The 22,233-nt window shown below is 41.3% G+C and overlaps 1 protein-coding gene across 7 annotated transcripts; it reads left to right on the forward strand.

The window, feature by feature from the left end:
• The first annotated feature begins 489 nt into the window (after nucleotides 1-489).
• ppfibp1b (PPFIA binding protein 1b) lies at nucleotides 490-21,365 on the forward strand. 7 transcript variants are annotated; one of them, XM_075469597.1, is made up of 28 exons: nucleotides 490-623; nucleotides 4,987-5,071; nucleotides 5,659-5,864; nucleotides 8,000-8,089; nucleotides 8,182-8,295; nucleotides 8,495-8,626; nucleotides 9,321-9,413; nucleotides 10,331-10,423; nucleotides 11,161-11,278; nucleotides 11,433-11,477; nucleotides 13,072-13,133; nucleotides 13,229-13,313; nucleotides 13,554-13,693; nucleotides 14,084-14,181; nucleotides 14,819-14,879; nucleotides 15,052-15,226; nucleotides 15,604-15,636; nucleotides 16,244-16,385; nucleotides 16,486-16,617; nucleotides 16,799-16,949; nucleotides 17,070-17,181; nucleotides 17,340-17,428; nucleotides 17,640-17,762; nucleotides 18,598-18,723; nucleotides 18,813-19,001; nucleotides 19,255-19,419; nucleotides 19,620-19,685; nucleotides 19,775-21,365. In XM_075469597.1, the coding sequence occupies exons 2-28, from the start codon at nucleotides 5,008-5,010 to the stop codon at nucleotides 19,856-19,858; spliced, it is 2,988 nt and encodes a 995-aa protein (XP_075325712.1). In that variant the 5' UTR covers nucleotides 490-623; nucleotides 4,987-5,007; the 3' UTR covers nucleotides 19,859-21,365. The 7 variants fall into 7 exon arrangements, with proteins under 7 accessions (XP_075325712.1, XP_075325713.1, XP_075325714.1 ...); XM_075469598.1 differs by lacking the exon at nucleotides 15,604-15,636; XM_075469599.1 differs by lacking the exon at nucleotides 11,433-11,477.
• The last annotated feature ends 868 nt before the right edge of the window (nucleotides 21,366-22,233 follow it).

The following is a 22,233-nucleotide window of genomic DNA, read 5'->3' on the forward strand; positions in this document are numbered from 1 at the left end:
AAGAAACGGAATTAACGTTTATTTTTTATTTTCCAATTTAAAAATTATTATTGGCTGTTACTCATCACTAGATGTCGCTTGTGCTTCTTTAACTTAGATCCACCACAGATATGTAATGACCTACTAGACTTTTAGGAAAATGCTACCTTCGGCTTACAGAAACAAAATCGAAAAAAAAATTATAAGTATCATAAATGTATAAATTGTTAAGCTCTGCAATTGAACGACTTTTATCACAATAATCCACGATAAATAAAGAGACGTAATAATTTTAAGGAATACTTTGTTCTTGTGAACTGTTACCGATATTAAGGAACGTTTTTAATTCTTAAAAACTCACACATCCCACCCCGCCGTAATACAGTGAACGCAACAGGGCCCTGTTAGAAAAAGTTCCTGCTCCGGGCCAATCCCGGTCGGAGCAGGGCGGGATTTTCCAGCCATGACGTCCCAACTTTTCCAACTGACTTGTCACATCTACATCATGGCGTAGCGATGTGGGACGCGGGGGTTGTACTGGTGGGCACTGAGAAGTTAAGAAACTACACTCTGTGGAGTCTTATGTACATGGTAGAGGAAACAAACCAACGGAAAATCTAATTTCTTCTTCGAGCTGACTCGCGGTAAGAAACTCTGTGGATTTTTTTTTTTATTTATTTTAATTTTCCGGGTCGTGATTTATTTTAACATTAACTAAGTGCGGACCAACTGCCTTGGCTCGCGCCCGCGTTTGTTTAACGTTTTAACTCCCAACGGCCGATTTTTAACTTTGACCTGTTTTTGACAATGTCCGACAAGTCCGAGCGGGCTTCAGGGGATGCTTTCTATTAACCGGTGTAGTTAGTTAACGAGAAGTCTCACTTTCAATTCATGTGTTTTTGGTATTAAAACTGTAACAAAAAAACAACAATTGCTCCTTATGTATATCTAGTCCTAATTCGCTACCCGTTGGTAACGGTAATGGTTTGTTTCGAGAAATATGTGGAACAAAAATGGGTTTATGGCTGCCACATCTCCGGATTTGTGGTTAGCCTCTCCCACACAGCTTTGAGGGCACCTCTTTTGGAGAAACTAAACTACATTAAGTGTGTCGTTTGCCTCAAGGTGGGGTTTAGATTCAGCCTGGATACCCGGTGGTGTTGAGCTGAAGTTGCCCAGACTGTAAAGTTTACTGTCTGGAGTCTTTTCCAGGGCGGTGAAACCTGATCAGTTTGTTTTATTGCCCCCACGTCGACCTCGAAAGCTGTTTGGTCTTCGTTTTTTCAAAAGCTTTCCAAAACAAGTGAATTGTCTTCAAAGCAAACGCCACATGTTCTCAACATGACCCGACCACATAGAGCTTGGTTTTGAGCATCTATTGCTCTTCACAGCAGCAGCCTTAAAATATGGCATTTAAAAAAAGAAGAAAGAAATTCAACTCTTTATCGAAAGCTCACCTAATTTGGGGGAAACTCCCATGGCTCTCATTGTAACTTCTTCCTTCCTACAGTGCAAATGGGGAAAGAAATGCAAGGAATTTGTGGAGTAATATTAAACAATGTTTCACTATAAAGCTTGAAAATCAACAGCTGTGTGGAAAGCTGTGCCACATGGACACGATAAAGTGTTGCATTTCACTGCGTTTGGCCGGAATGACAGAGATTTGTAACTTTTTAGTCAAATTAAGGAACAGGTTGTGAGTACAATGAAAGGAATGTGAGCTGCTGTCCAACTTTGGGGATCTCTACTGTGATCTCGTGCACACAGGCACAAGAGTTCTCGAAGAGGTGTTGCATTTAACCTCATTATTTCCACCTTTTGAAAGATATTTATCAAAAGAAAAGGCCTTTCCCCACTTTGCGCTTTCTGTTTTTACACGGGCCTTGTTGTCTGGTGGTATAAAATTAGAGATGATGTATTCTGCTGGCTCACCCACTTTGGAAATAGCTGCAGGTTATTCTGGAGCAGCGTCCTGTAGGCGTCCTTTGAATCATTAGACGCAGCTTTCTACTGTACCGCTACATTTCATGCATCTTTAAACCAGGAGCCTTTCCTCAAGATCACTGGTACACTGCTTACGGTCAAATCGCTCGCACGACTAGTTATAGTGGGGCAGTTCAACAGAAAATAGGAAGTTGATTATCTAGATGTGCAGAGCAGATTGTATCTGCTCCCAGTTTGAGGTAAAATGGGCTGCTGTGTTTTTGTTTTTTTTTCTCTCATGAAATCGATGTGCAAAGGTGAAAAATGAGCCACGGCCTGCACGAGTCAAAGCATAGAAAGTGTGATTATGTGGAAAGGCATGGGTCTGCTCAGTCCTGTCCGTGGTCAATCGTTCCGTTACCTGGATAAATATAGAAGAAGCTATATGATTTATGCCCGGTTTGTAAATTCCTCTCTTACCAAGACCTTACCACCATGGCAACTGGATCTCAACACATGCTGTTAAAAGTCAGCTGCGCTGCGGTTGTAAACTCTTGTCTTCCCACAGACAAGAGACCCTGAGGCTTCTGTTTTGTTTTCTATTTCCTGTGCAGAAGCTGAGTTTACAAGGTTTTTTTTCTTTTTCTTTTCCATACCAGGAATACTTGAGCTCTCCTTAGGTTGTCCAGTGAGAGTGAGTTATAATGGTTCTCTCTGCCTAAAGGGACCAGTGCTGCAGGATTTGAAAGCAATTATTATGGTCCAATCTCCCTCTTGTGTTCATTATCCTCTGGATGTCTCCATGAATTACATGGCTGTTTCACCAAAGGGCAAGACTGCCTTTTGAACACATTCTTTGTCCTTTTTGGTTTAGTTTTAGGGGTCTTTGAAAAGGCTATGCAGGCAGGTGTTGCTGTAAGCATTATGCGTGCTGTAGCAGTGCATGCCCCTCAGTCAAAATACCCTGCTATGATGAACAATAGCCTTCTCTGTGTGTTTTCATGGTTGGTGAGAGTACTGCCTATAGAAAACAGACAGACAGTGAGACATTGTTTTTGTGAGCAGTGCTTGGTTGATGAGATTTTGAGATGTCTCCATCGATGGCAAACTTGCACAGACTGAACATACACTTTGACGGCAAACTCAGGTAAAACGTTTCTCCTCAATTTGCTTTAGGCACGAAATACAAAACTGAACCAAATCTGTTGTAAAAGTTGGATTATTCAGGAGAATTATGAAGGCAGGGTTATGTCTCCTCATCTGCTTGCTAGACAGCTCTCTTGTGTTTACATATGACTAACGCACCGTGCAAGCTTCCTGGGACGTGAGGACAGAGGACACGTCTCTGTTATTAGGTATTCGTAGCCTTCAGCTCTACGTCCACCTCGAATCCTGGATGGAAATGCTCAGACAGGTACTTCATACGTGTTTCGCCCTGACTGTTACATGGACTGTGGGTCTGAAAGCAACATGCCTGGACCTGGTCTGGTGTGTTTGAAGTTTGTTTGCTGAAAGTCATGTGTTAACTTTGCCCATATTTGCTCTTCGGCCGCGAGAGAAAACCTGACTCTGGTTTTTGTAGTGGATGCCCTCCAGGCCCTCAGTTTGAGTCACCACACAACAGACTGAGTAAACTCAGATGCTGTTAAATACTGGATTCATGATATTGTTTTGCTGAAGCATTCTGCATGGCTGTAACTGTTGTCAGTTGAAAATCTAGTAATTTGGCCTCCGTGTGTTGATGGGTATCTGGGATTGTAACAGAAAGCCAAACACTACCTCAGTGCTGTTAGAGCATGTTGTTTTTAGGGTAAATGGGGTTAGCCCAATAACTTGGGTGATTTGTTCGCAATATTGAGCTGGAAATCAGAGACGCCAGTATTCCTAATACTAACAAGCTTAGACGAGGTGTATCACTGCCTAGTATTGCATCATGGACAAAGAAAAAACTACCAGAACGTTCAAACATCGAGTTTACGTCCCACACGCACCCACTGAAGGTAACCTGAGAGAAGCATTTTAATGCGCATTGAGACTTTTGCTGCTGGGGACCTCTCAGCAGTTCACCGTGGGCACGCCGGCTCGTCTCGCCCTGCTGTGTGTTGTGTTTTTATGTTTTAGTGCGTGCTTATTTTACACATAATGGAAAATGTGACCACAGAAATGCTGAAATGACTGTGCTGGGTCTGTGGGTGGTTTCCATAAAGTTTGAAAACGGTGCTATGTCGCAGTGTTGAGTGCTCCCAGGATCATTGGTCTGTGCAGAGAGCCTCCGTAATACAGCAGAGCAGTTTGATTAAACAGTCAGAGATAAAGGGGCTGCTGTGTTGTGTGGGCAAATGTCCAATACTGTGACACTAAATTTATCCCCACCCCACTCCAAATAAAGTGTCCAGTGTCCTATTGGCAGGACATTCTGTGTACCAATATTTTTTAGGTAAATGGCCTGATTGATATTCTAAAATGCTTTATTCATCAGTCTTACTCGAACAAAATCTGCATACAGCCTCTCCAGTATCAAGCATGTAAAAGTAGCACAACTCAGCAGAGCAGTCATCATTTTATCCTTCAGTTGGGTTTATCACAGTCATTTTAAACCCACCACAGTTCCCAGGTTGTCGTATATCCGTTTTTAACATTCACAAGCATGGTATTTTACCAGCCAGAGTATTCTATTTCAGAGCTGAGAGCAGTGTAATTCCTGGGTGGGAACATTTCTGTGACGATACGTTCGATGCCAAGAATTACCGCTGTGCATTGCCCAGACGGCTGAACAGCCATGTGACTGCTTTGCTGAATTTGTACTCTTCATGATCGCTCCGCATACTCAAATCTCAAGCTGACAGAACTGCAGGAATTTTGTCAGATGGCTAAACTAAGATGATCAAATTCATCATGCCGATTTGGTTCGGGAATTCTTTCACGGTGCATGTCAGATTCCTCATGTTTTAGAGGTGTTTTTCTGTTAATCACAGAGGTATTTGATGACTTTCCTATATTTAATTTTTGATTCCGTGATGCTTTTCACAAAAATGGGGCCAAGTGATTTTTCACCGTGAGATAAAGGTGTCATTGCTCTTAAAGGTTCATCAGCAGTGACCGAAGATGATGTCTGATGCCAGCGACATGTTGGCTGCTGCCCTGGAGCAGATGGATGGTATAATAGCAGGTAAAGTTCTCCAGCCGCGTTAAGCATCATTGAAACTTTTGTCTCAATGTTTACTAAATAAATCACTCGATGCAGTTATGTTGCGAATGCTTATTTTTGGCTTAGTAAAAGCATAAAGCAAATAATTCCTTGAAATCCCTCTTCCATGTTGAGTAAACATTGATAAGACTTTCTCTGGCGTCCCGTCGTGGTTTATTGCACAGCTTGACATATCAGATGCTTACGTGATGTCTGGAGCTCAGAGGTTTGTAAGAGGGTTTAGCTTTTATTCTGTGCTTACATGGGCTGTTTTGACATTTTCACAATAGGTACCTTATAGTTTAGAAATAAACTATGTAACTTGTATAATTTGCCATATTCAACAGAGAATTTAAAGTCAAACCACTGCTTTTAATGGTCGGCTCCAACTACCTTTATTGGAGTTATTTAATTTTTTTTCACTTTGCGATAGTAGACTAAAAGTAAGTAAATAGAGGTCTTATTATTTATGTCACGGTGAATTGAGATGGTGTAAGCTTTGACTCCTTGTTTTATTGCCCTCTCTGTACTATAAGGTTCAATATCTTCTCTGTGTTTCTTTGCCTCAGGCTCGAAGGCCATAGACTACTCCAATGGTTTGTTTGACTGTCAGTCGCCTACTTCCCCTTTCATGGGTAGTTTGCGGGCGCTTCACCTCTTGGAGGACCTGAGGAGTGTCCTGGAGTTGATGGACACAGAGGAAAGGGAAAGTCTCCGCTGCCAGATCCCTGACTCAACGGCTGACAGTCTGGTCGAGTGGCTTCATGGTCACCAGGTGAGAGCCCGACATCTACAAAGACACATTACACTCTGAAATCTCTAATGTAACAGCGTTGCATTGATTACAACTACTCATAAAACCGACCCAAGTGTGAGAGGTTTGTTCACAGAAGATCACAGATTTGTCACGCTAACCTCTAGAGGTGCACCGAAATGAAAATTTGTGGCCGAAACCGAATAATAATTAATCACTTGGCCGAATACCGAAACCGAAACCGAATATTACAGTTCAGTTAAGTTATCAAAAGTTAGATTTTTCACCATTTTTAAATATTGCTTAAATCTACGCCTTACAATAAATGTTTAGACATGTTTTTCAAAGAAAATAAATGTTTATTTGAAATCTTCAAAAGTTATTACTAATAACTATAACTAATAACTAGAGATAAGTTTCATTAATTCCCATTTTCAATTCATTCTGGGTTTCTTTTCATTCATTTCATACAACAAAAAATATTATAATATTATAAAAGCGTTCCAACACAAAAATGTAAAAACATGCAATATAACAAATTATCTGAGTGTCCTTTTTGGCATAGAGTCTAGGTAGCCTGCTCCTTCAGGAACAGTGGCAGCATTTTTTGTAGTTTGTGTGTTTTGCCTTTAAGTGATATTTTTAGACTGAAACTACTACGGTGAGAAGACAATTCAACTTGGCTGTAAATGCAGGAGTTTTTATTTTTAATTTATTTTGAAATACATGCTTTTACGTGGAAACAAGTAAAACAGGAAGTAGCGTCGGTTAGCTCCGAGAGCTTCACACAGAGACCGAGGAGCACCTGTAGCGTGATGTTACCTGCTAGTTTATTTTTATTTTATTACTCCATGCTTCGTGGTGTTTGCTGTAACTGTGTGAATGTAATGCAGAGGAGAAGTGTAAGTTAAAGAATCCTAGTTCTGACCGTGAAGATTGCCTCTGGGGAATGACTCTGCCGTTGGTTGAGAAGCAGCTAAAGTGGCCAGTATTACTTTGATTATTTATTGGTACCAGCGACAATGCTAAGAATGCTATTTCTTTAATGATTACAACAACTAATGTTGTATTTTATTTTGTTTACTTGTTTACTTGAACATTTAGTTATACGGTGTTGATGTGGCGTTAATAAACATCTGTGAAAAGAACCGGAGTCTCGCATTGAATCAATGGGCGGCATATTGGCAGAGTTTACAGATCACTTTGGTTGTGTCGACTCCGCCGTCTGGAAGTGGATAATTTTGCGTCACCACTATTCGGCCTCCGATTCGGCCACTCATTTGGCTTTCGGCCGAAAGCCGAATGTGGTTTTTTTTGCGTTTTCGGCCGAATATTTTCGGTTGCCGAATATTCGGTGCACCTCTACTAACCTCTCTCTACTGCTCATCAGAATAGTGTAGCCTCAGGGTTTATCAGTTTCACTTGTAATGTCACATAACTGGTTTATCTTGATGCTCACAAAAGGTTTGAAATATAGAGGCTGCTGTTGCTTTTCTTTTATCACTCCCTAAAGGCTTCGGCTTCTTTTGAGATTTATATTTCAAAGTTGGTGCAAGTTGTATAATTGTGAAGGAAGTTTGTCTGAGATGGACAGAAAGTACTTTAGTGCTTGTGATTTGATAGTGATTAATGTTGTTGTGTGTGCTAAAAACTGAAACTGAATGCTCCACCACATCGGCAAACAGTCCTGTAAGCAAGTATACAACTGATTTGTTTGCTAAGAGGAAACATGACTGTCTCGCTCTGCAGAGTTCCCCAGGAATGTGACATGAATTGCTGGTATTGTCAGTGTCTCTGCCAGAGTGCAGAAAGAAGCACGCAGACTTCTTGGGAATCGGAGTGGTGTTTGTGAGAGTGATGGGCTGCAGGCCAGAGAGAGTTTTTGTGTAGTGCTGTAACTTGCTCTCTGGAGCAGACTGACTCTGATCCTTCTTTTCAGCCATGTAAGGCTTTGTTTTTGAAGGGTAGAGCAGTGTAGTCGGACTCACTTTTATGTGAAAAAATTTGATTTAAGGTCATCATTTGACAATTTAAACCCTTGAGGCTTTTAAGATGAGCATTGCTAATTAACTGGCCTGTGTCACTGCTCTTCAAAAGGTCTGATACACTTCCTTGTGCAGCTTTGTGTCTGATCCGTCTTTCTCCTCTACCTGCAGTCCAATGGGCACATCTCTCTGAGTGGAGGCGACCATTACCAGGAGAGGCTTTCCCGATTCGAGAGCGATAAGGAGTCCTTGGTTCTTCAGGTATCCACCTAACCATACTTTAACATAAAGACTCACTTCTCACATTTGTAGTTCTGCTAAATGGACATAAAATTGTGGTATTTTCTGTGCAGGTGAGTGTGCTGACCGACCAGGTGGAGGCTCAGGGAGAGAAGATTCGAGATTTGGACCTGTGTTTGGAAGAGCACAGGGAGAAGCTTAACGCCACCGAGGACATGTTGCAACAGGTGTGTGTATTTCATACATGATAAGGCCAGTTTTTGAGATTCTGCTGATCATTTTATGTGTTTATATAGTCATTATAACGGCATGCATGCTGTTGTCCCTGTTTACTCTGCCGGTACTGTCTACCTGACAGCCACAAAACAATGTTTTTTTTGTTTTACAGATCAAAAAATGTACGTTTTGTTTTATCTGCTTTTGTAGGAGCTTCTGTGCAGAAGTTCTCTGGAAACCCAGAAGCTTGAGCTGATGTCTGAAGTGTCCAACCTCAAGCTGAAGCTGAACTCTATGGACAAGGAAAGACTGAACTTCAATGACAGATTTAGGGACAGCGAGGTACACAAGCTACTTCTTTGGATTGGAATACTCTCCTTTTTTCAGTCTCGCCCAACACATACATGCACACGCATGCCTCAAACAAACTCTCGTTCATGTTCTCTGGGATATTATTTTAATATTTCAGTTGTCTTTTCAGCTTCACAAAAATTTCCCCTCAAGGTAGCGTCAACATTTGCTGAATTAGTCATGGGAGATATGCCTGCAGTCTGTGTTGTGAAGAACATCGTAGTGCAGACTGATTTATTTCCTTTTTTTTTGGATTTTCTGCCTTCTGGTCAAAGTATTTTTAAAGATTAAGATGTTGTTTACGAGAGATGGGAAGATAACTGCCCCCAGATGAACCATGCAGGATATTTGGAAGGCTTTCAAACACGTTGTGTTATTGTTACTGCAGTACTGTCGTCTCTTCCACCCCACTGGAACAAAAAAGCTGTTTTCCACGTTCCGCCTCACAGCTCATAAATCAGAGCTTCCCCTCATTTAATCTCTGCTGCTGCTTTGGAGCTTTTACTCTCTAAGGAATCCCCCTTAAACTTATCTTGTCTCATATTTAGTCTGTGCTGCATTACACCAGTTTTAGATATTTAATCTTCCTGATTTGCATGATAGGAATGAAATGACAGTTTCTACTGCTTTTAGATATTTGCTATTTTACATCCATCTTAAAATCACATTACTCTCTCCTCTGCAGGATTTGATTCTGGAAATTGATGAACTACGGTACAGATTGACTGACCTGGAGGGTGAAAAACTACAGTACGAAAAGAAACTTAAATCCACAAAGGTGAGTTGTCACAGTGCACTTTGCTCCCTTTTCACATATAATCTGCTTCAGTAAAACAATCAATGCTTTTATGATATGACATCACAGTCACAAAAAGAAAAATTCCATACTCGTGCAGTTTATCGGAGCCTTCTTTCTTACCCTCCAAAATCAAATCTATGCTCTCCTTTTATGATCCGATGAAAGTCCTTGGTCTGGACTTTGCACATGTGCTTCACAGCAGGAGACTTTCTGTTGAAAGTTTGTGCTCACAGCTGGAAATGAGAGGAAGTGTGATGCAAGGCAGGACGTGATGAAATAAGGCTTTGGAAAATACTGTTTTCTTTACAACATGTTGAAAATAGCAGATCAAGCCATGTGTTGTGTTGACATCGATACCTTATGTTTCTGAATATATCCACGATCACGAGGTGGAGGGCTGAAAGCGGAATGATGCAGCAAGTCCCCCATGTCCACTCGGTAGTAAATGTTCTGGAGGAGTAGCTTCTCCTTTCGTACGTTGTCTTCAGGAGATTTCCCTCCTGACTTGGGTGACGAATCTCATATGCTGCGAACATCTGCGTTTGCACGCAGTACTTAAGTGTCATTCAGGTTAAAGAAAACATGCAAACTCTTTGTCTATTCACAAGTCCAAGTGAAGCTTATTCATTTTAAATAGGAGATATTGTGAATCTGGGGGTTTCAAGGCTCAGAGCTACTGTACTTTATCTCAACCCTTGTTCTCGGAGTGTAACGATACTGAATGTTAATTCTTATCTAGATTAAGACTTGAAGTGGAATAGCATTCCTTAAGTTTCTACCCATAAAGTTCAAAATGGTGACACCTTCTAATGTCCCCTTGCTTCACTTCAACTGTCTTCACATGTGCTTCCATTTCTATTTTCTTTTTCCCCCTTGGTGTGTCTCTCTGCTGCTAGTCGCTAATGGCCAAGCTTTCTAGCCTGAAAATCAAAATGGGCCAGATGCAGTTTGAGAAACAGAGGAAAGAGCATAAACTCCAGGCTATGAAGGTTTGCTTTCCTCAAGATGATTGTTGTGCTTGCAGTATGATTATGGTTTTTGACCTCTCCCTTTAGTTCCTTTTTGGTGTTTTTTTTTTTTTGTTTGGTTTTTTTTTCAAGGGAAGAAAAAATAAATCTGCAGGGTTCCTTTTTTTTTTTTTTTTTTTTTTTTTTTTTTTTTTTTTTAGCTAAAGAGAATTTAGCTTTTTTTATGTCAAATGGCGATATCACTCAATTCATTCATTTAAGAGCACAATGCAATGAAACATATAAAGTGCAATTAGAAATGTTACTTCCTTTAAATCAAAATGTACAAAGCACTAGTTTCAGCATTTTTAAAGCCACAGGTATGCTTTAATTGTAGGCTTTTGTCAAGCGTTGGCAAATTTCTGTGACCCCTCCCCCCAGTTTACACTTTTTTTAAAAAAAATTTTTGGTCCTCTATCTACAGTTAACTGTTTCTGTCTGTTTGATTTCTGTTCTGGCCACTAAAACGTGGTTTGTTATTTTTTCCTCCTTATAACAGAGTGCATAATTCTTCCTGCCTCAGTCCTCCGAAACATCCGTGCATGCCACCCACCTCAAACACATTGTTACCCTTCCAGCAGGTGTGGCTTGCGTGCCTCTGTGCCACGTCAGCGTCTGTGGACCTTTGTTGTTGTGGTGTGCTTGTAGTGCTGAGTTGGGGTGGGGGAGGTGATGCCGGTGTGGAGAAGATGTTCTCACTGATGTCCTCTGTTGGACAGGAGGAGTTAGCCATACTGAGGACGCAGCTGGAGGGCAAAGGTGGAGAGATGAGGACCCTACAGGATGAGACAGGCTTCGCAGCCATCGGCATGAGCGGTGCAGATTCCTCTGAGAGAGGTGGGACAGCCAGCCAATCGCATGCCCCGCTGAAAATGAGCATGCCTCAAGTTCTAATCTGATTTATTTGATATGAACGTGTGATGTCTTTGGGTAAATTACCATAGCTGAAGTTCTCTATAGTTTTTGTCATAATATTTTTTGTCCTGTTTAGTCTCTCATCCAGATGAAACTCTTAGAAAGAGGCTGAAAGAAAAACGTAAGGGGGGTTTTTATGCTTGTGTTCATTTCTCCACTTCATCATTGCACCCACCCCAACCCTCGTTTGCATGAACGAGCATGAGCCATCTGAACTCTGCTTGTCCATTATAACCCTCGTAGCGGAGTTCCACATCCCAGTTAGACTGTTCAACTTTGATTTACTTGTTTTTTTTTCTTTTTTGAATGGAATGAGGTCTTCCATGTCCACCGTCTGTGTTTTTAATGTCCAACTTAAAACAACAACAAGAACCGTTTGCTTTATGTTTTCAGCAGGAATGAGGAATGACCTGTTGTTATAACCATTCAGGCTGCTCACTCATCCCTCTGACTCATGTCCTCCTACAATAATCACATCTTGTACCCCTCAATGTCTCTCCTCAAAGTCCCCTAAACCTTCCCCTGCTCACACCAGCAGCCTGCGTGTGCCCTGCTAACCCGAACTGTCGTCCTGTTCATTGCCGTCTGACAGTATTTGTTGTGAGAGCTGTCTTCTTTTTTTTGTGCCTGTTCCCATCACCTGTACTAAGAAGAGTTTATTAATTGTATAGAACAATTTCATTTTTCATTCTCTGCACACATTCCCCTCAGCACATAGGAGCCCAGTTTAATAGAATTGCATAACGAGTCCCTACTTTACTGCTTTCATCATATTTTCAAAATGTCTGATTTTGGGGAAAAAATGTGTAGGAACACATTGAAGCTCATAACCCAGCTATCTTTATTAAACACACCCTTCCAACAGTCACAGTCTGATGTGCCCTTAGAGTCGTATTTTCTGCACATCTAGAGGAGCCACGGCATTAAATCAAATCAATTTAAAGTCCCATTATGGACAGTTTGTTGTCTAAACCACCTGAAATACTTAATAAGCCTTCTAAACTTTATGAAAATCAACAGCCTGCAACACAGTCTTTTCTAAGATTACTTGTTTGTCAGGTATAATTCTGTTTGTGGTAAAAAAGCAACCTCAAAGTTATTGTTAAGTAGCTCTAAGGTTTCTTAAGTCTCTTTAGCACAGTGTTTTGCATGCTCTGTCCAGCCCTGACAGTGACTGATGGTGTTTTCAGTATAGACGCGAACCAAAAAAACGCGTGTCGCTCGTAAAACGGCCTTTATTTTAAGTCAGATTTACACATAAATGCTGAGAATTCGAACTCTGTTGTTTTGGTCAACAGGGCACAAGTTTAACAGCATTGAACCGTCAGGGTTAGTTTTCTTATGAGAGAATGCAAAAAGTCTCTTTTTGAGTCCAGGTGATAAAACTGAGGGAAAAGTTGACATAGTGAGTGGATTGCTTATCTTAAAGGTTGACTGCCTCTTAAAGCAGCCTTTAACATGGCTTTAGGGTGGAATGTGTGTTCTGAAAAGTGAAAATGTTCTTAGGTAATTAAGTGAAATGCTTCCTCACATTGTTTGTCAGCTGTGATGTCACTGTAATACCGGTAACTGCAATGTTGCAGCCTGTATGGACTGAATGTAATCTCCCTGCTGCCCTCTGTGTTCAGACTTTATATACATCCCAGCATTTTACCCTCCAAAAAGTTTCCCAATGTTACAGTTCAGTGTCTGAAATAATTTTCTGACCTCGTTAGATGTGGAAGTGCAAAGGATGAAAAGGGCAGTTGAGTCGTTGATGGCAGCAAATGAAGAAAAGGTACTCATTACTTTACTTTGCATTGCATCGGGTGATTAAACTCTCTTCCTTTCAGTTTGGTCTGACTTTGTGTTTCGACTTTTTTTCCTTGGTAGGATCGTAAGATTGAGGAACTAAAACAGTCGCTTCTGCGGTACAAGAAAGTTCAGGACATGGTGATGTCGGTACAAGGGAAGAAAGGTTAGACTTCGCTTCTACAGATTAGATTAACCAAATTAATGTTAACAGATAGAAATGTACTGATGAGTCAATCTTGAAGACATCTTTCAACACAAAAATGATGTAGTGTGGATGGTTGTAGGCTTATTTTTTTCCACAGGGTACCTTCCAACTCATTTAACTCAACAGTTTTATATCCATTGGTTACTTGCTTGTTGTCGTTGTTATTGTGACCAGCATCGTATTCATTGTCCACTTCAGAGAAAACGAAAGATGCTGAGCATGTTGAGAGTCCTGGTGATGGATCCAGTGCGGTCCTGTCTGACAACTTTGTGTCTGTGGAATCTGAAAAGCAAGAAGTTACAGATGCTGAACAACCAAAAAGGAATAGCCCAGATGAGGTTTGTACAGTAAAACATAATCTGATGTCCCAAATGCCTGCAATCGTTGGTTTGCTCAAAGAATAAATTACTGCTAATGAGGGTTTCAAAGCACGTTCGTTCTTTTTTTTGTTTTGCCTGAAGCAACTTCAGATTTCATTAAACTCTAAAACTTTTAGTAAAGCGCCCACACTCACAAATACCTCACATTAATTTCACAATTTTGAAATGAGTGTTGAAGGCCTTGACATCCAATTAAGTGGATAAGCTTTTCCATCAGTTTTAGAGGCATGTTTTTCAGACTGCTCTCACGGCTTTAAAAGAATACGGGTCGCTGCTTTAATGCGGTGCACGCTTTGTCTTTTGAAAACTTGATATCCGTCTTCTTTACTCATTCTCATCCTCGCTTAGATGGAGAGTCTGAGTGGACTAAGTGAAGAGACCTCACCTTCTCCCAGCCCATCTGATCCAGAGCGAGTATCAGAGTCCACACCTGCAGATGTAGAAAGGTAAAATACATTAAGACTACCTCTTAATTGTAGCTTTACTCCAAACACCTCAAACTTCTGCTCAGAGCTCCTTTTATTTCAGACGCTTTGTAACATGTTTTATTCTGCTACTCATTTACATCTATGAATGAGCGAGTTAAAAAACTTGATTTAGAAGATTTTATGGGGTTTTCACTCTAACTGATGACACTGGCTGGCACATATTCATAGTGTGCAAATCATTGGTACATGTGGTGATGTGCCTCATGTTTGACTTAAACATGTCATTGTCTTTTGTTAAATAGTTTCCTGTCACACTCTAATTCATCATGAGCACAATGGTGTCTTTTCATGGATATAAGGCATCGTATTGTTCACCCAAGTGATGGGAAATTAGACCACTTGTGGCAGAGTATGGCTCATTGCTCATGCAGGACTGCACAGTAGTTGGAAAGAGAAAAACAAATCTGCTCACCACTGCCGTTATAGTTTAAATAAGTGATACACGATCAGATTTTTCGTCAGACACGGTAGCTGGTCTTAAAAACTGGAAGACTTCATGAAATGGAACAAACTGAGTGCACACTTATTAGACAACAATGGACAAATCATGCCTACATCGCTCTGAGTGAAGCACTGTTATGGTTTGTCATTTTAGCAACCAAGAGACCACCAGAACTGAGGTCCAGGACCGTCTGGACGGGAGCAACAATGAGAAGGTAAAAGTCTTTTTTTTTTTTCTTTTTTTTTATATATATATATATATATATATATATACAAGTATACTTTAAACCTCGCCCAAAACTCTCATTTCTACCTCCTGATCAACATTTCTAAATATAAATTCTGTGTATGAGTAATGTGTGTGTTTTTCTTTGTTTGTTTTCTCAGTGTACAAATGAAGAAGCCAGTAAGATGAGTGAAAAACCGCCCAAAGGTCCCTCAGCCACTCTGCCCGCCACCACAGAAGACGACAGCTTTGGGTCAAGAAAGGCTCGCTCATCTTTCGGAAAGGGCTTCTTCAAGATCCGTGGAGGCAAAAAGACAACCAGCAGCCCAAACCTCGGTAAGAGCAAACCACAAGATTTGACATGATGTTGGTCGTGTTTGACATGAAATCCCGGCACAGTCGGATTTTCTCGAAGGTTAGTCTTCCACCATGGACCAATTTTTAGTTTTCAAAGCCACACCCATGGATTATACGACATGGACCAAGACCATAATTTGCAGCCCACACAAACTGTGGTCCCTATTTAATTATGGAAGTCTGTTTCTATGGTGCTGTATGCCATTCGTTCTGTCTATGTCTTTTTTTTTTGTTTATGTCTCTGTTCTGCCTCTCCAATCCCGTTATTATCTCAATCATGATTCCTGTCCTCTTGTCTTGTATTTTTTTTTTTTTTTCTGTGGGACCGTGTCGTGTGCTCTTTGTAACACATGAAGACCGCAGCAGGAGTGCAAGTGCGCCTATGTTAGGTACAGTATAGCCCACATGTTACTGTGGGGTTGTAGTGGTTTTCCAAAAAGCAAAGGAAACTACTTACAGTGTCCTTGTACGTCTATTACTTTTCTAATCTCATTCATGAAGCTGACTTCTTTCTTAGTTTATATACAACAATAGTTACATGTCTGAGTGCTTTACCGTTCACAGCCTCATCACTGCCCTTTCTTTTCTGCTCAACATACAGTCCGTGTACACTTTATGTTGATGTGTCTGTGTGCCTGCATGTATACGCGTGCACTTTTCTGCACAAACAGAAATCTGCTTGTAGATCTAGACCATCAGAGAAAAGCATCTGTTTGGATCTTATACACCTCCCACTTAAAATCTAAAACAAAATGACTACTAAATGAAACCTTCTTTTCGCAGTATCAGTCCGACACCAGAGTGTCTGATGCATGCCTGACACAAAGCCTTTTGCTTTTAATGCCCCCCTCTCATGACCTCTGTCTGCCCGTGTCTTGGAAGTCGTCAAGTGTCTTATCGCAGTGTTTTCCGGGGCGCAGCACAGCCGCTGCTCCATCAATCTTCTCTCCCACGCTGATGCTCACGATGATGTTGTGTGGGCATTTGTTTGTGCAGCTGAAACGGAGCGACAGGGCACCGACCATCTGGATTTGGCTGGATTGTCGCAGAAGTCCTCTAACGGTGACAGCACGCACACACTTCCTACAACGCCAGAGAGCAGGAAGAAATCCAAAGGAATAAAAAAACTATTTGGGAAGTGAGTAGAAACTAACATCAGAATTCTTTTATAACTCAGACTAAAGGGATTACTGTAAGAAAGTTTCGATATGTAGGCTTGAATGTTTTCTGTTTTTAAGGCTTAAAAGGAGCCAGTCTACCACGTTCAACCTGGACGACAACCTGTCAGAGGGTGAGTTCAAACGAGGTGGAGTGCGCGCCACAGCAGGACCCAGACTGGGTTGGTCCCATGACTTCCAACGAGTCAACAAGTGAGTGTTCGAATAATGAAAGCCGGAATGCGATGTCCTTGTTTTTCTTGGTTTTGAAAAACTTTAGATAAACAAAATAGAAATGAAATGCTTTTGCTGCATATCACAGTCTTATGATCTGATGTCCTTTCATTGCCATCAGACAGTTGTAACAGTTTTTTTTCCCTCCTTTTCTTCTCAGTGATGTGGATGCTCCCTTTGCACGCTGGTCCAAGGATCAGGTTTGTGACTGGCTGCAGGACCAGGGTCTCGGCCTTTACGTGAACATGGCCCGTGTTTGGGTCTCCTCCGGACAGACTCTGCTACAGGCCTCACAGCAAGACCTCGAGAGGGTGAGTCGAAGCGGAACAATTTAATAAGTTTGTGCAAAAGCTGGCAGACGGGCTAAATATTCTCCTGCTGATGTGTGGTGTCTGAGGTGTCACTTCGCTTGTCTGTTTGTGGATGTTTAGGAGTTGGGCATCAAACATCCGCTGCACAGGAAGAAGCTGCAGCTGGCTCTGCAGTCCCTCGGCTCAGAGGAGGAGGATAATAAGGGAAAGCTGGACTACAACTGGGTGACACGTGAGTACCAGCTGCCAGTCCGAGACATGAGCCAATTTATCCATGCTCTGCGCTTCAAAGGGCCTTTTTAAGGTTTTTGTGTTTATTTAATTACTTTCAGCTTTACTCGGATTTGTATTTCATTGTTGATTCTCAACATGCTTTCCTTTTCCTCTCAGGATGGCTGGATGACATTGGCCTGCCTCAGTATAAGACCCAGTTTGATGAGGGCAGAGTGGATGGGCGCATGCTGCACTACATGACGGTGGTGAGTGTTTGCATGAGGCAAATGTCTCAGATGTACAGATCCTGTAGATGAGTAGGTTTGATGACCGTCTCACTTTAGGACTGCTGCATTTTTTAGTTAGTTTTAGTTAGCCTGGTCTGTGATAAACACTTGAGTTTTGTTTTATGTCCTTTGATGATAATTCAAGTCTGAAACCTAGTTACAGCTTTGTGTTAACGGCTTTGTCCCTCAGGATGACCTGCTTTCTCTGAAGGTTGGAAGTGTCCTTCATCACCTCAGTATCAAGAGAGCTATTCAAGTTCTGCGACTCAACAACTATGAGCCCAACTGTTTGCGCCGCAGACCGTCAGACGAGGTACGTTTGTTTTAACTTTCAGCATAGATGTTACCGTACAGGATTTTCTTTTTTTTTATTTTAAAGAGCACATGTGCTCTAAGTTTAAAAAAAAAAAAAAAAAAAAAAAAAAAAAAAAAATTTGCGCACGAAAATGGAAAATTTACTGAATATCCTGCTCTTATCTAATCAACATGTATTTGGAGACATGAACTTATTTAAGTTCATGGAAAGGCATAGTATGTTTTTACTCATTTCAGCTTCAAACTGTATAGAGTTAACCCTATATACCCTATACCCTGACTATAAAAATAGTATGAACACCTCAATAAAAAGAGATAATCTGATTATGAGTGGAGTTTTTGGAGGGCTCAGACAGTGAGGTAGTGAAGCTGATGAAACTCTTTTCTCAGCTCGTAAAGAAACTAGAATTTCAGTCTGACTTTACTCTCTTCTCATGTTGCTGTTTTCATCAGTAAATGAAATGAAAAATGGTTTGTCCTGCCATTTGTCCCATCAGGTCTGAATGAGTTTATTTGCTGCTGCTCCACACTGACCGGACGGAGCGACTTAATGCCCCATCAGTGAATGCTTTTAAAAAGAAAGCTGGCAGTGCAGAATCAGCTGACGCTCGTTGGTTAGAGCAGCCATGTTGGCTCTCCTGTGCATGTCGCATTCACTGCTGACTCAGAGGCCGATTAAGCCCCTGTGTTTTTCAACTTTTTGAACTCAAACAGCAACAGGCTGCTAGCAGTGTGCGACTTATAAATTTAAGAATGTAGAGCTGGGTCTAAACTCTCGTTTGAATGACTAGCTTCTGATTTATTTATCTTCTCTCTTTACGTTGTGTCTGTAGAACAATATCTCGCCTGCAGAGATTTCCCAGTGGACCAACCACAGGGTGATGGAGTGGCTACGATCTGTCGACCTCGCTGAATATGCTCCCAACCTCAGAGGCAGCGGCGTCCACGGAGGCCTCATGGTGAGAATGTGGGATTTTCAGTTTCCCCCTGAGGCAGTGAGCTCCTCAGACAGATCCGCTCCTAACACACACACCTGCTTCCTGTTCAGGTTCTGGAGCCGCGGTTCAATGTGGAGACCATGGCCCTGCTGCTGAACATCCCCCCCAACAAGACTCTACTGCGGCGCCACCTCGCCACACACTTCAGTCTGCTCATTGGCTCAGAGGCTCAGCAGCTCAAACAGGAGTGTCTGGAGAACCCGGACTACATTTTGCTGACTGCCACCACTAAAGTGAAGGTAAAGTATTAACTGAGAACAGACTGCCAGTTCTCTGACATGGTGTTTGTTTAAAAAGATTATTAAGTCAATGATTCACCAGGGCAAAGTAGATCTTTTTTAAATCTTTATGAAATAAAGAGGCTAACCTAGGCTTATTTAAATGATTCTGAGTCGCGAAACAAAGTAGTTTTCAGTATATGAACTTTGGAGCTTTTTGTAAAATGTGTGCAGATTTGTAATATTTCTTTCTTCTCTTCCTGATTCCCTGCAGCCAAAGAAGATGTCGTTTGGCAACTTTGGCAGTCTGAGGAAGAAAAAGCAGGAAGAGAGCGAAGAGTACGTCTGCCCGATGGATGTGGAGATGCCAAAGGGTCGAAGCTTCCAGAAAGGCTTCGAGCTCCAAATCTACGAAGACGACCTGGACAGGCTTGAACAGGTGAGCTTGTTCTAAAAACAATCTTTTGGTGATCATTGTATAGACGATGATTTGGCTTAGAACTGCACAGTATCTGATAACTGTTTTTAAAAGACGTCTATCGGATGGAGACTCGAACATATTGATTGGGTAAATGTGGTCTGCCTGTTTTTGGGGTTTTCCGGGTCTGGTTTTATTAAGTCGAGCATGTTCCTCCACAGATGGAGGACTCTGAGGGAACAGTGAGGCAGATTGGAGCTTTCTCTGAAGGAATTCAAAACCTCACAGTAAGAATATCAAGATTCAAGAACTCGTCGGTTGTTTAGAGTTCGATTTCACGTGGCGTCAATCTTTCTCCTTTTGCATCTTCCACCAGAGCATGCTGAAAGATGATGAATTCTTTCAAGAGATTTCAAACTCGCCGAACCCCAGCGTGACCGACGAAGACTCCAATGCATGAGACGGTCGGCATCAGACCTGGTCCTGCTGTGAATGAAACTCTGTGCCAACCCTCTCCACTCGCATAGGACGAGTCTCAGCAAACCTTAACAATGTTCCCATGTTTCCTCTTTAGTGTTACATTCAAAGAGCCAAAAGTATTACAGTGTCTTCTTCTCAGCTTGTGTTGTTAAAGCCTTCACAGATGCCATTACCGTCATCTGATGTCAGAGGGAACATTTAGGACAACACCACTGTTTGCCCGCCAGCTGGTTTCTGGAAATATTCTGTTGATATTCTTGTTAAACGCTGTTCGGATTCTCATCCAACGGAAGTGTCAACCTGCAGGAAAAACCACATCGGACGAAATTACCAATATAGATTTTAATATATGTCTTTTAAATCGCCTTCTGACAGTAGAGATGTCAGAAGTAAGACGTGGACTTCATAGAAGCAGAAAACTTCATAGAAGTCATGTGCGATGTGTTCTTTTCCTTTTTTTAATGTAAAGTAATAACTCCAAAACAGCTGCTATGTTTTTCTACAGAAACTGAACCTTGCTAATTAAATGGTAATGGTCTTATATTTCACCCTTTTTCTGAAGATTTCCACTCGTACTCATGTATTTGCACATGTACACACATCTAATGAATATCATTGCATGGTATTGAAACCCAGCGCATTCATACCAGAGTTTTTTTTTTGTTTGTTTTTTTTTTATCATAAAAGGATTTTGATAAACTTGTCGGCTCGTACGGAGTTATTTTTGGGGACATGTTTTTTGCGTGCTCTGATGAATGACACGAGCTCATGGGAGGGTTTTTTCTCAGAGTAAGAATGCTGTAATTACTACTCGACCGTGTCTCAGTATAGGTTTGCTTTTCAGACTCTTTCAATGTTAAAAGCAATAAAAATCCAGTGGAAGCAGATTTTCTTCACAAACCACTTGTGTCATAAATCCGTGGCAGGTGGAGTTGTTGGAGTGCGTTGCTTTGACTCCTGCAGCACAGTGACAGGAAGGTTGAAACGCCAAATGTTCTGCATCTGTATATCGGCTGGATGTTTGAACGCTGCACTGGGCGACCAGCAGCTGGAGGGCAGGGTGTTCAGTGTCTGAAAAGACAGAAGAAGACTGTGATTCCTCAGTCCAAAGGTAACTTATTTTTGGGGAGTTTTAATACACGATGGAGCAGAAAAACTGGGTATCCATACTAGTGAGAGTATCTAATGTAAGGAGAAGAGGCTGATGAGTGTGGCATCGTTTTACACCTTTCAGTAAAAAATGGATAAACTAAAGGGTAACACCAACAGAATTCCTTCCACAATCATTTATGTTCACATGAAAATAGTTGCACAGGAAATCATTTTGATTCTCCAACATCAGCTACAAGTAAAAGCATGAAAGTATAAGATGTCAAGCTGAGACTTGTTTTTACTTCTTGTTCAAAACAAACTGTTCATTAAATCAACTTTATTCATTAATTCATTATGTAACATTTTTAGAAACTCATTAAAAGTAATTTGGTTATTTCCCTCTCTTCTTGCTTTTCACATCATTAAATGTCCTCTTTTGCTTTGGTTTTCTGTGAACATTTCCTCTGTTTTTCACTTCTCATCTGTGATGTTTTCATCTCGTCTGGGCTCCTCTCGCCTTTTCTTTTACGTCCCGTGTCTTCTGCCTTCATCGCTTTATTTCTCTTTGAGTTGGACCGCACATTCGTTATTTTTCCACAGCTCCGCTGGAGCTGCCAGTCAGACTGAAGGTTTGATAAAGTCTCTGCTGATATCATCCATTGTTTTTGGAATCCACTAAGAACTGAAATATTGAACCTTTCATGCTGAAATTAGCAGAGCAGTAGGCTATATTTTCTGACATTTGATTGAAGAATTATATTAAGACTTTTTATCTTTCAGTACAATACAACCAAATAAATCTCTAAATTATTATTAGGAGATACATTCACAGAATTAGTAAATCGGTCTGACAGATATACGTGTCTCTGCCCTTGAGTCAGTCAGCACAAATGAACTGGATGTAAAGGTGTGAGTGCTGACTTTATTCAATATACAGCAGCTGAATGGCACATGAACACACTGGCTGATGGATTTTGCCACCCAAAAGAGTTCAAAAGTGAGGTGAATTAAAACTACTTCTCACAGATCCATACAGCCGCCCCTCTTCAGGTCATAAACAAATGTCTCTGCAGATTTACATGTCGCCTCACATTTGCACAGCCTCATCAAAGCGTTCAGCTCTTTGCCATGAGCCGGCACAACAGAAACTTTTCAGTGATTGACACTGCTGTGGTGTCTCATGAACACTGTTGGCTGTGTGAAAAGAAGATTTATTCAGAGCACATGGAAACATTTGGCTTTCAGTGTATTCTGGCCTGTGGG

This window comes from Odontesthes bonariensis, chromosome 7 (assembly GCF_027942865.1).
Source record: "Odontesthes bonariensis isolate fOdoBon6 chromosome 7, fOdoBon6.hap1, whole genome shotgun sequence".
NCBI classification, from domain to species: Eukaryota; Metazoa; Chordata; class Actinopteri; order Atheriniformes; family Atherinopsidae; genus Odontesthes; species Odontesthes bonariensis.

Coding starts and splice junctions, on each gene's coding strand:
- ppfibp1b (XM_075469597.1), top strand. CDS start 5,008: ATGATGTCTGATGCCAGCGACATGTTGGCTGCTGCCCTGGAGCAGATG. Junction 8,090..8,181: donor AGGAGTCCTTGGTTCTTCAG/GTATCCACCTAA, acceptor TTTTCTGTGCAG/GTGAGTGTGCTGACCGACCA. Junction 8,296..8,494: donor CCGAGGACATGTTGCAACAG/GTGTGTGTATTT, acceptor CTGCTTTTGTAG/GAGCTTCTGTGCAGAAGTTC.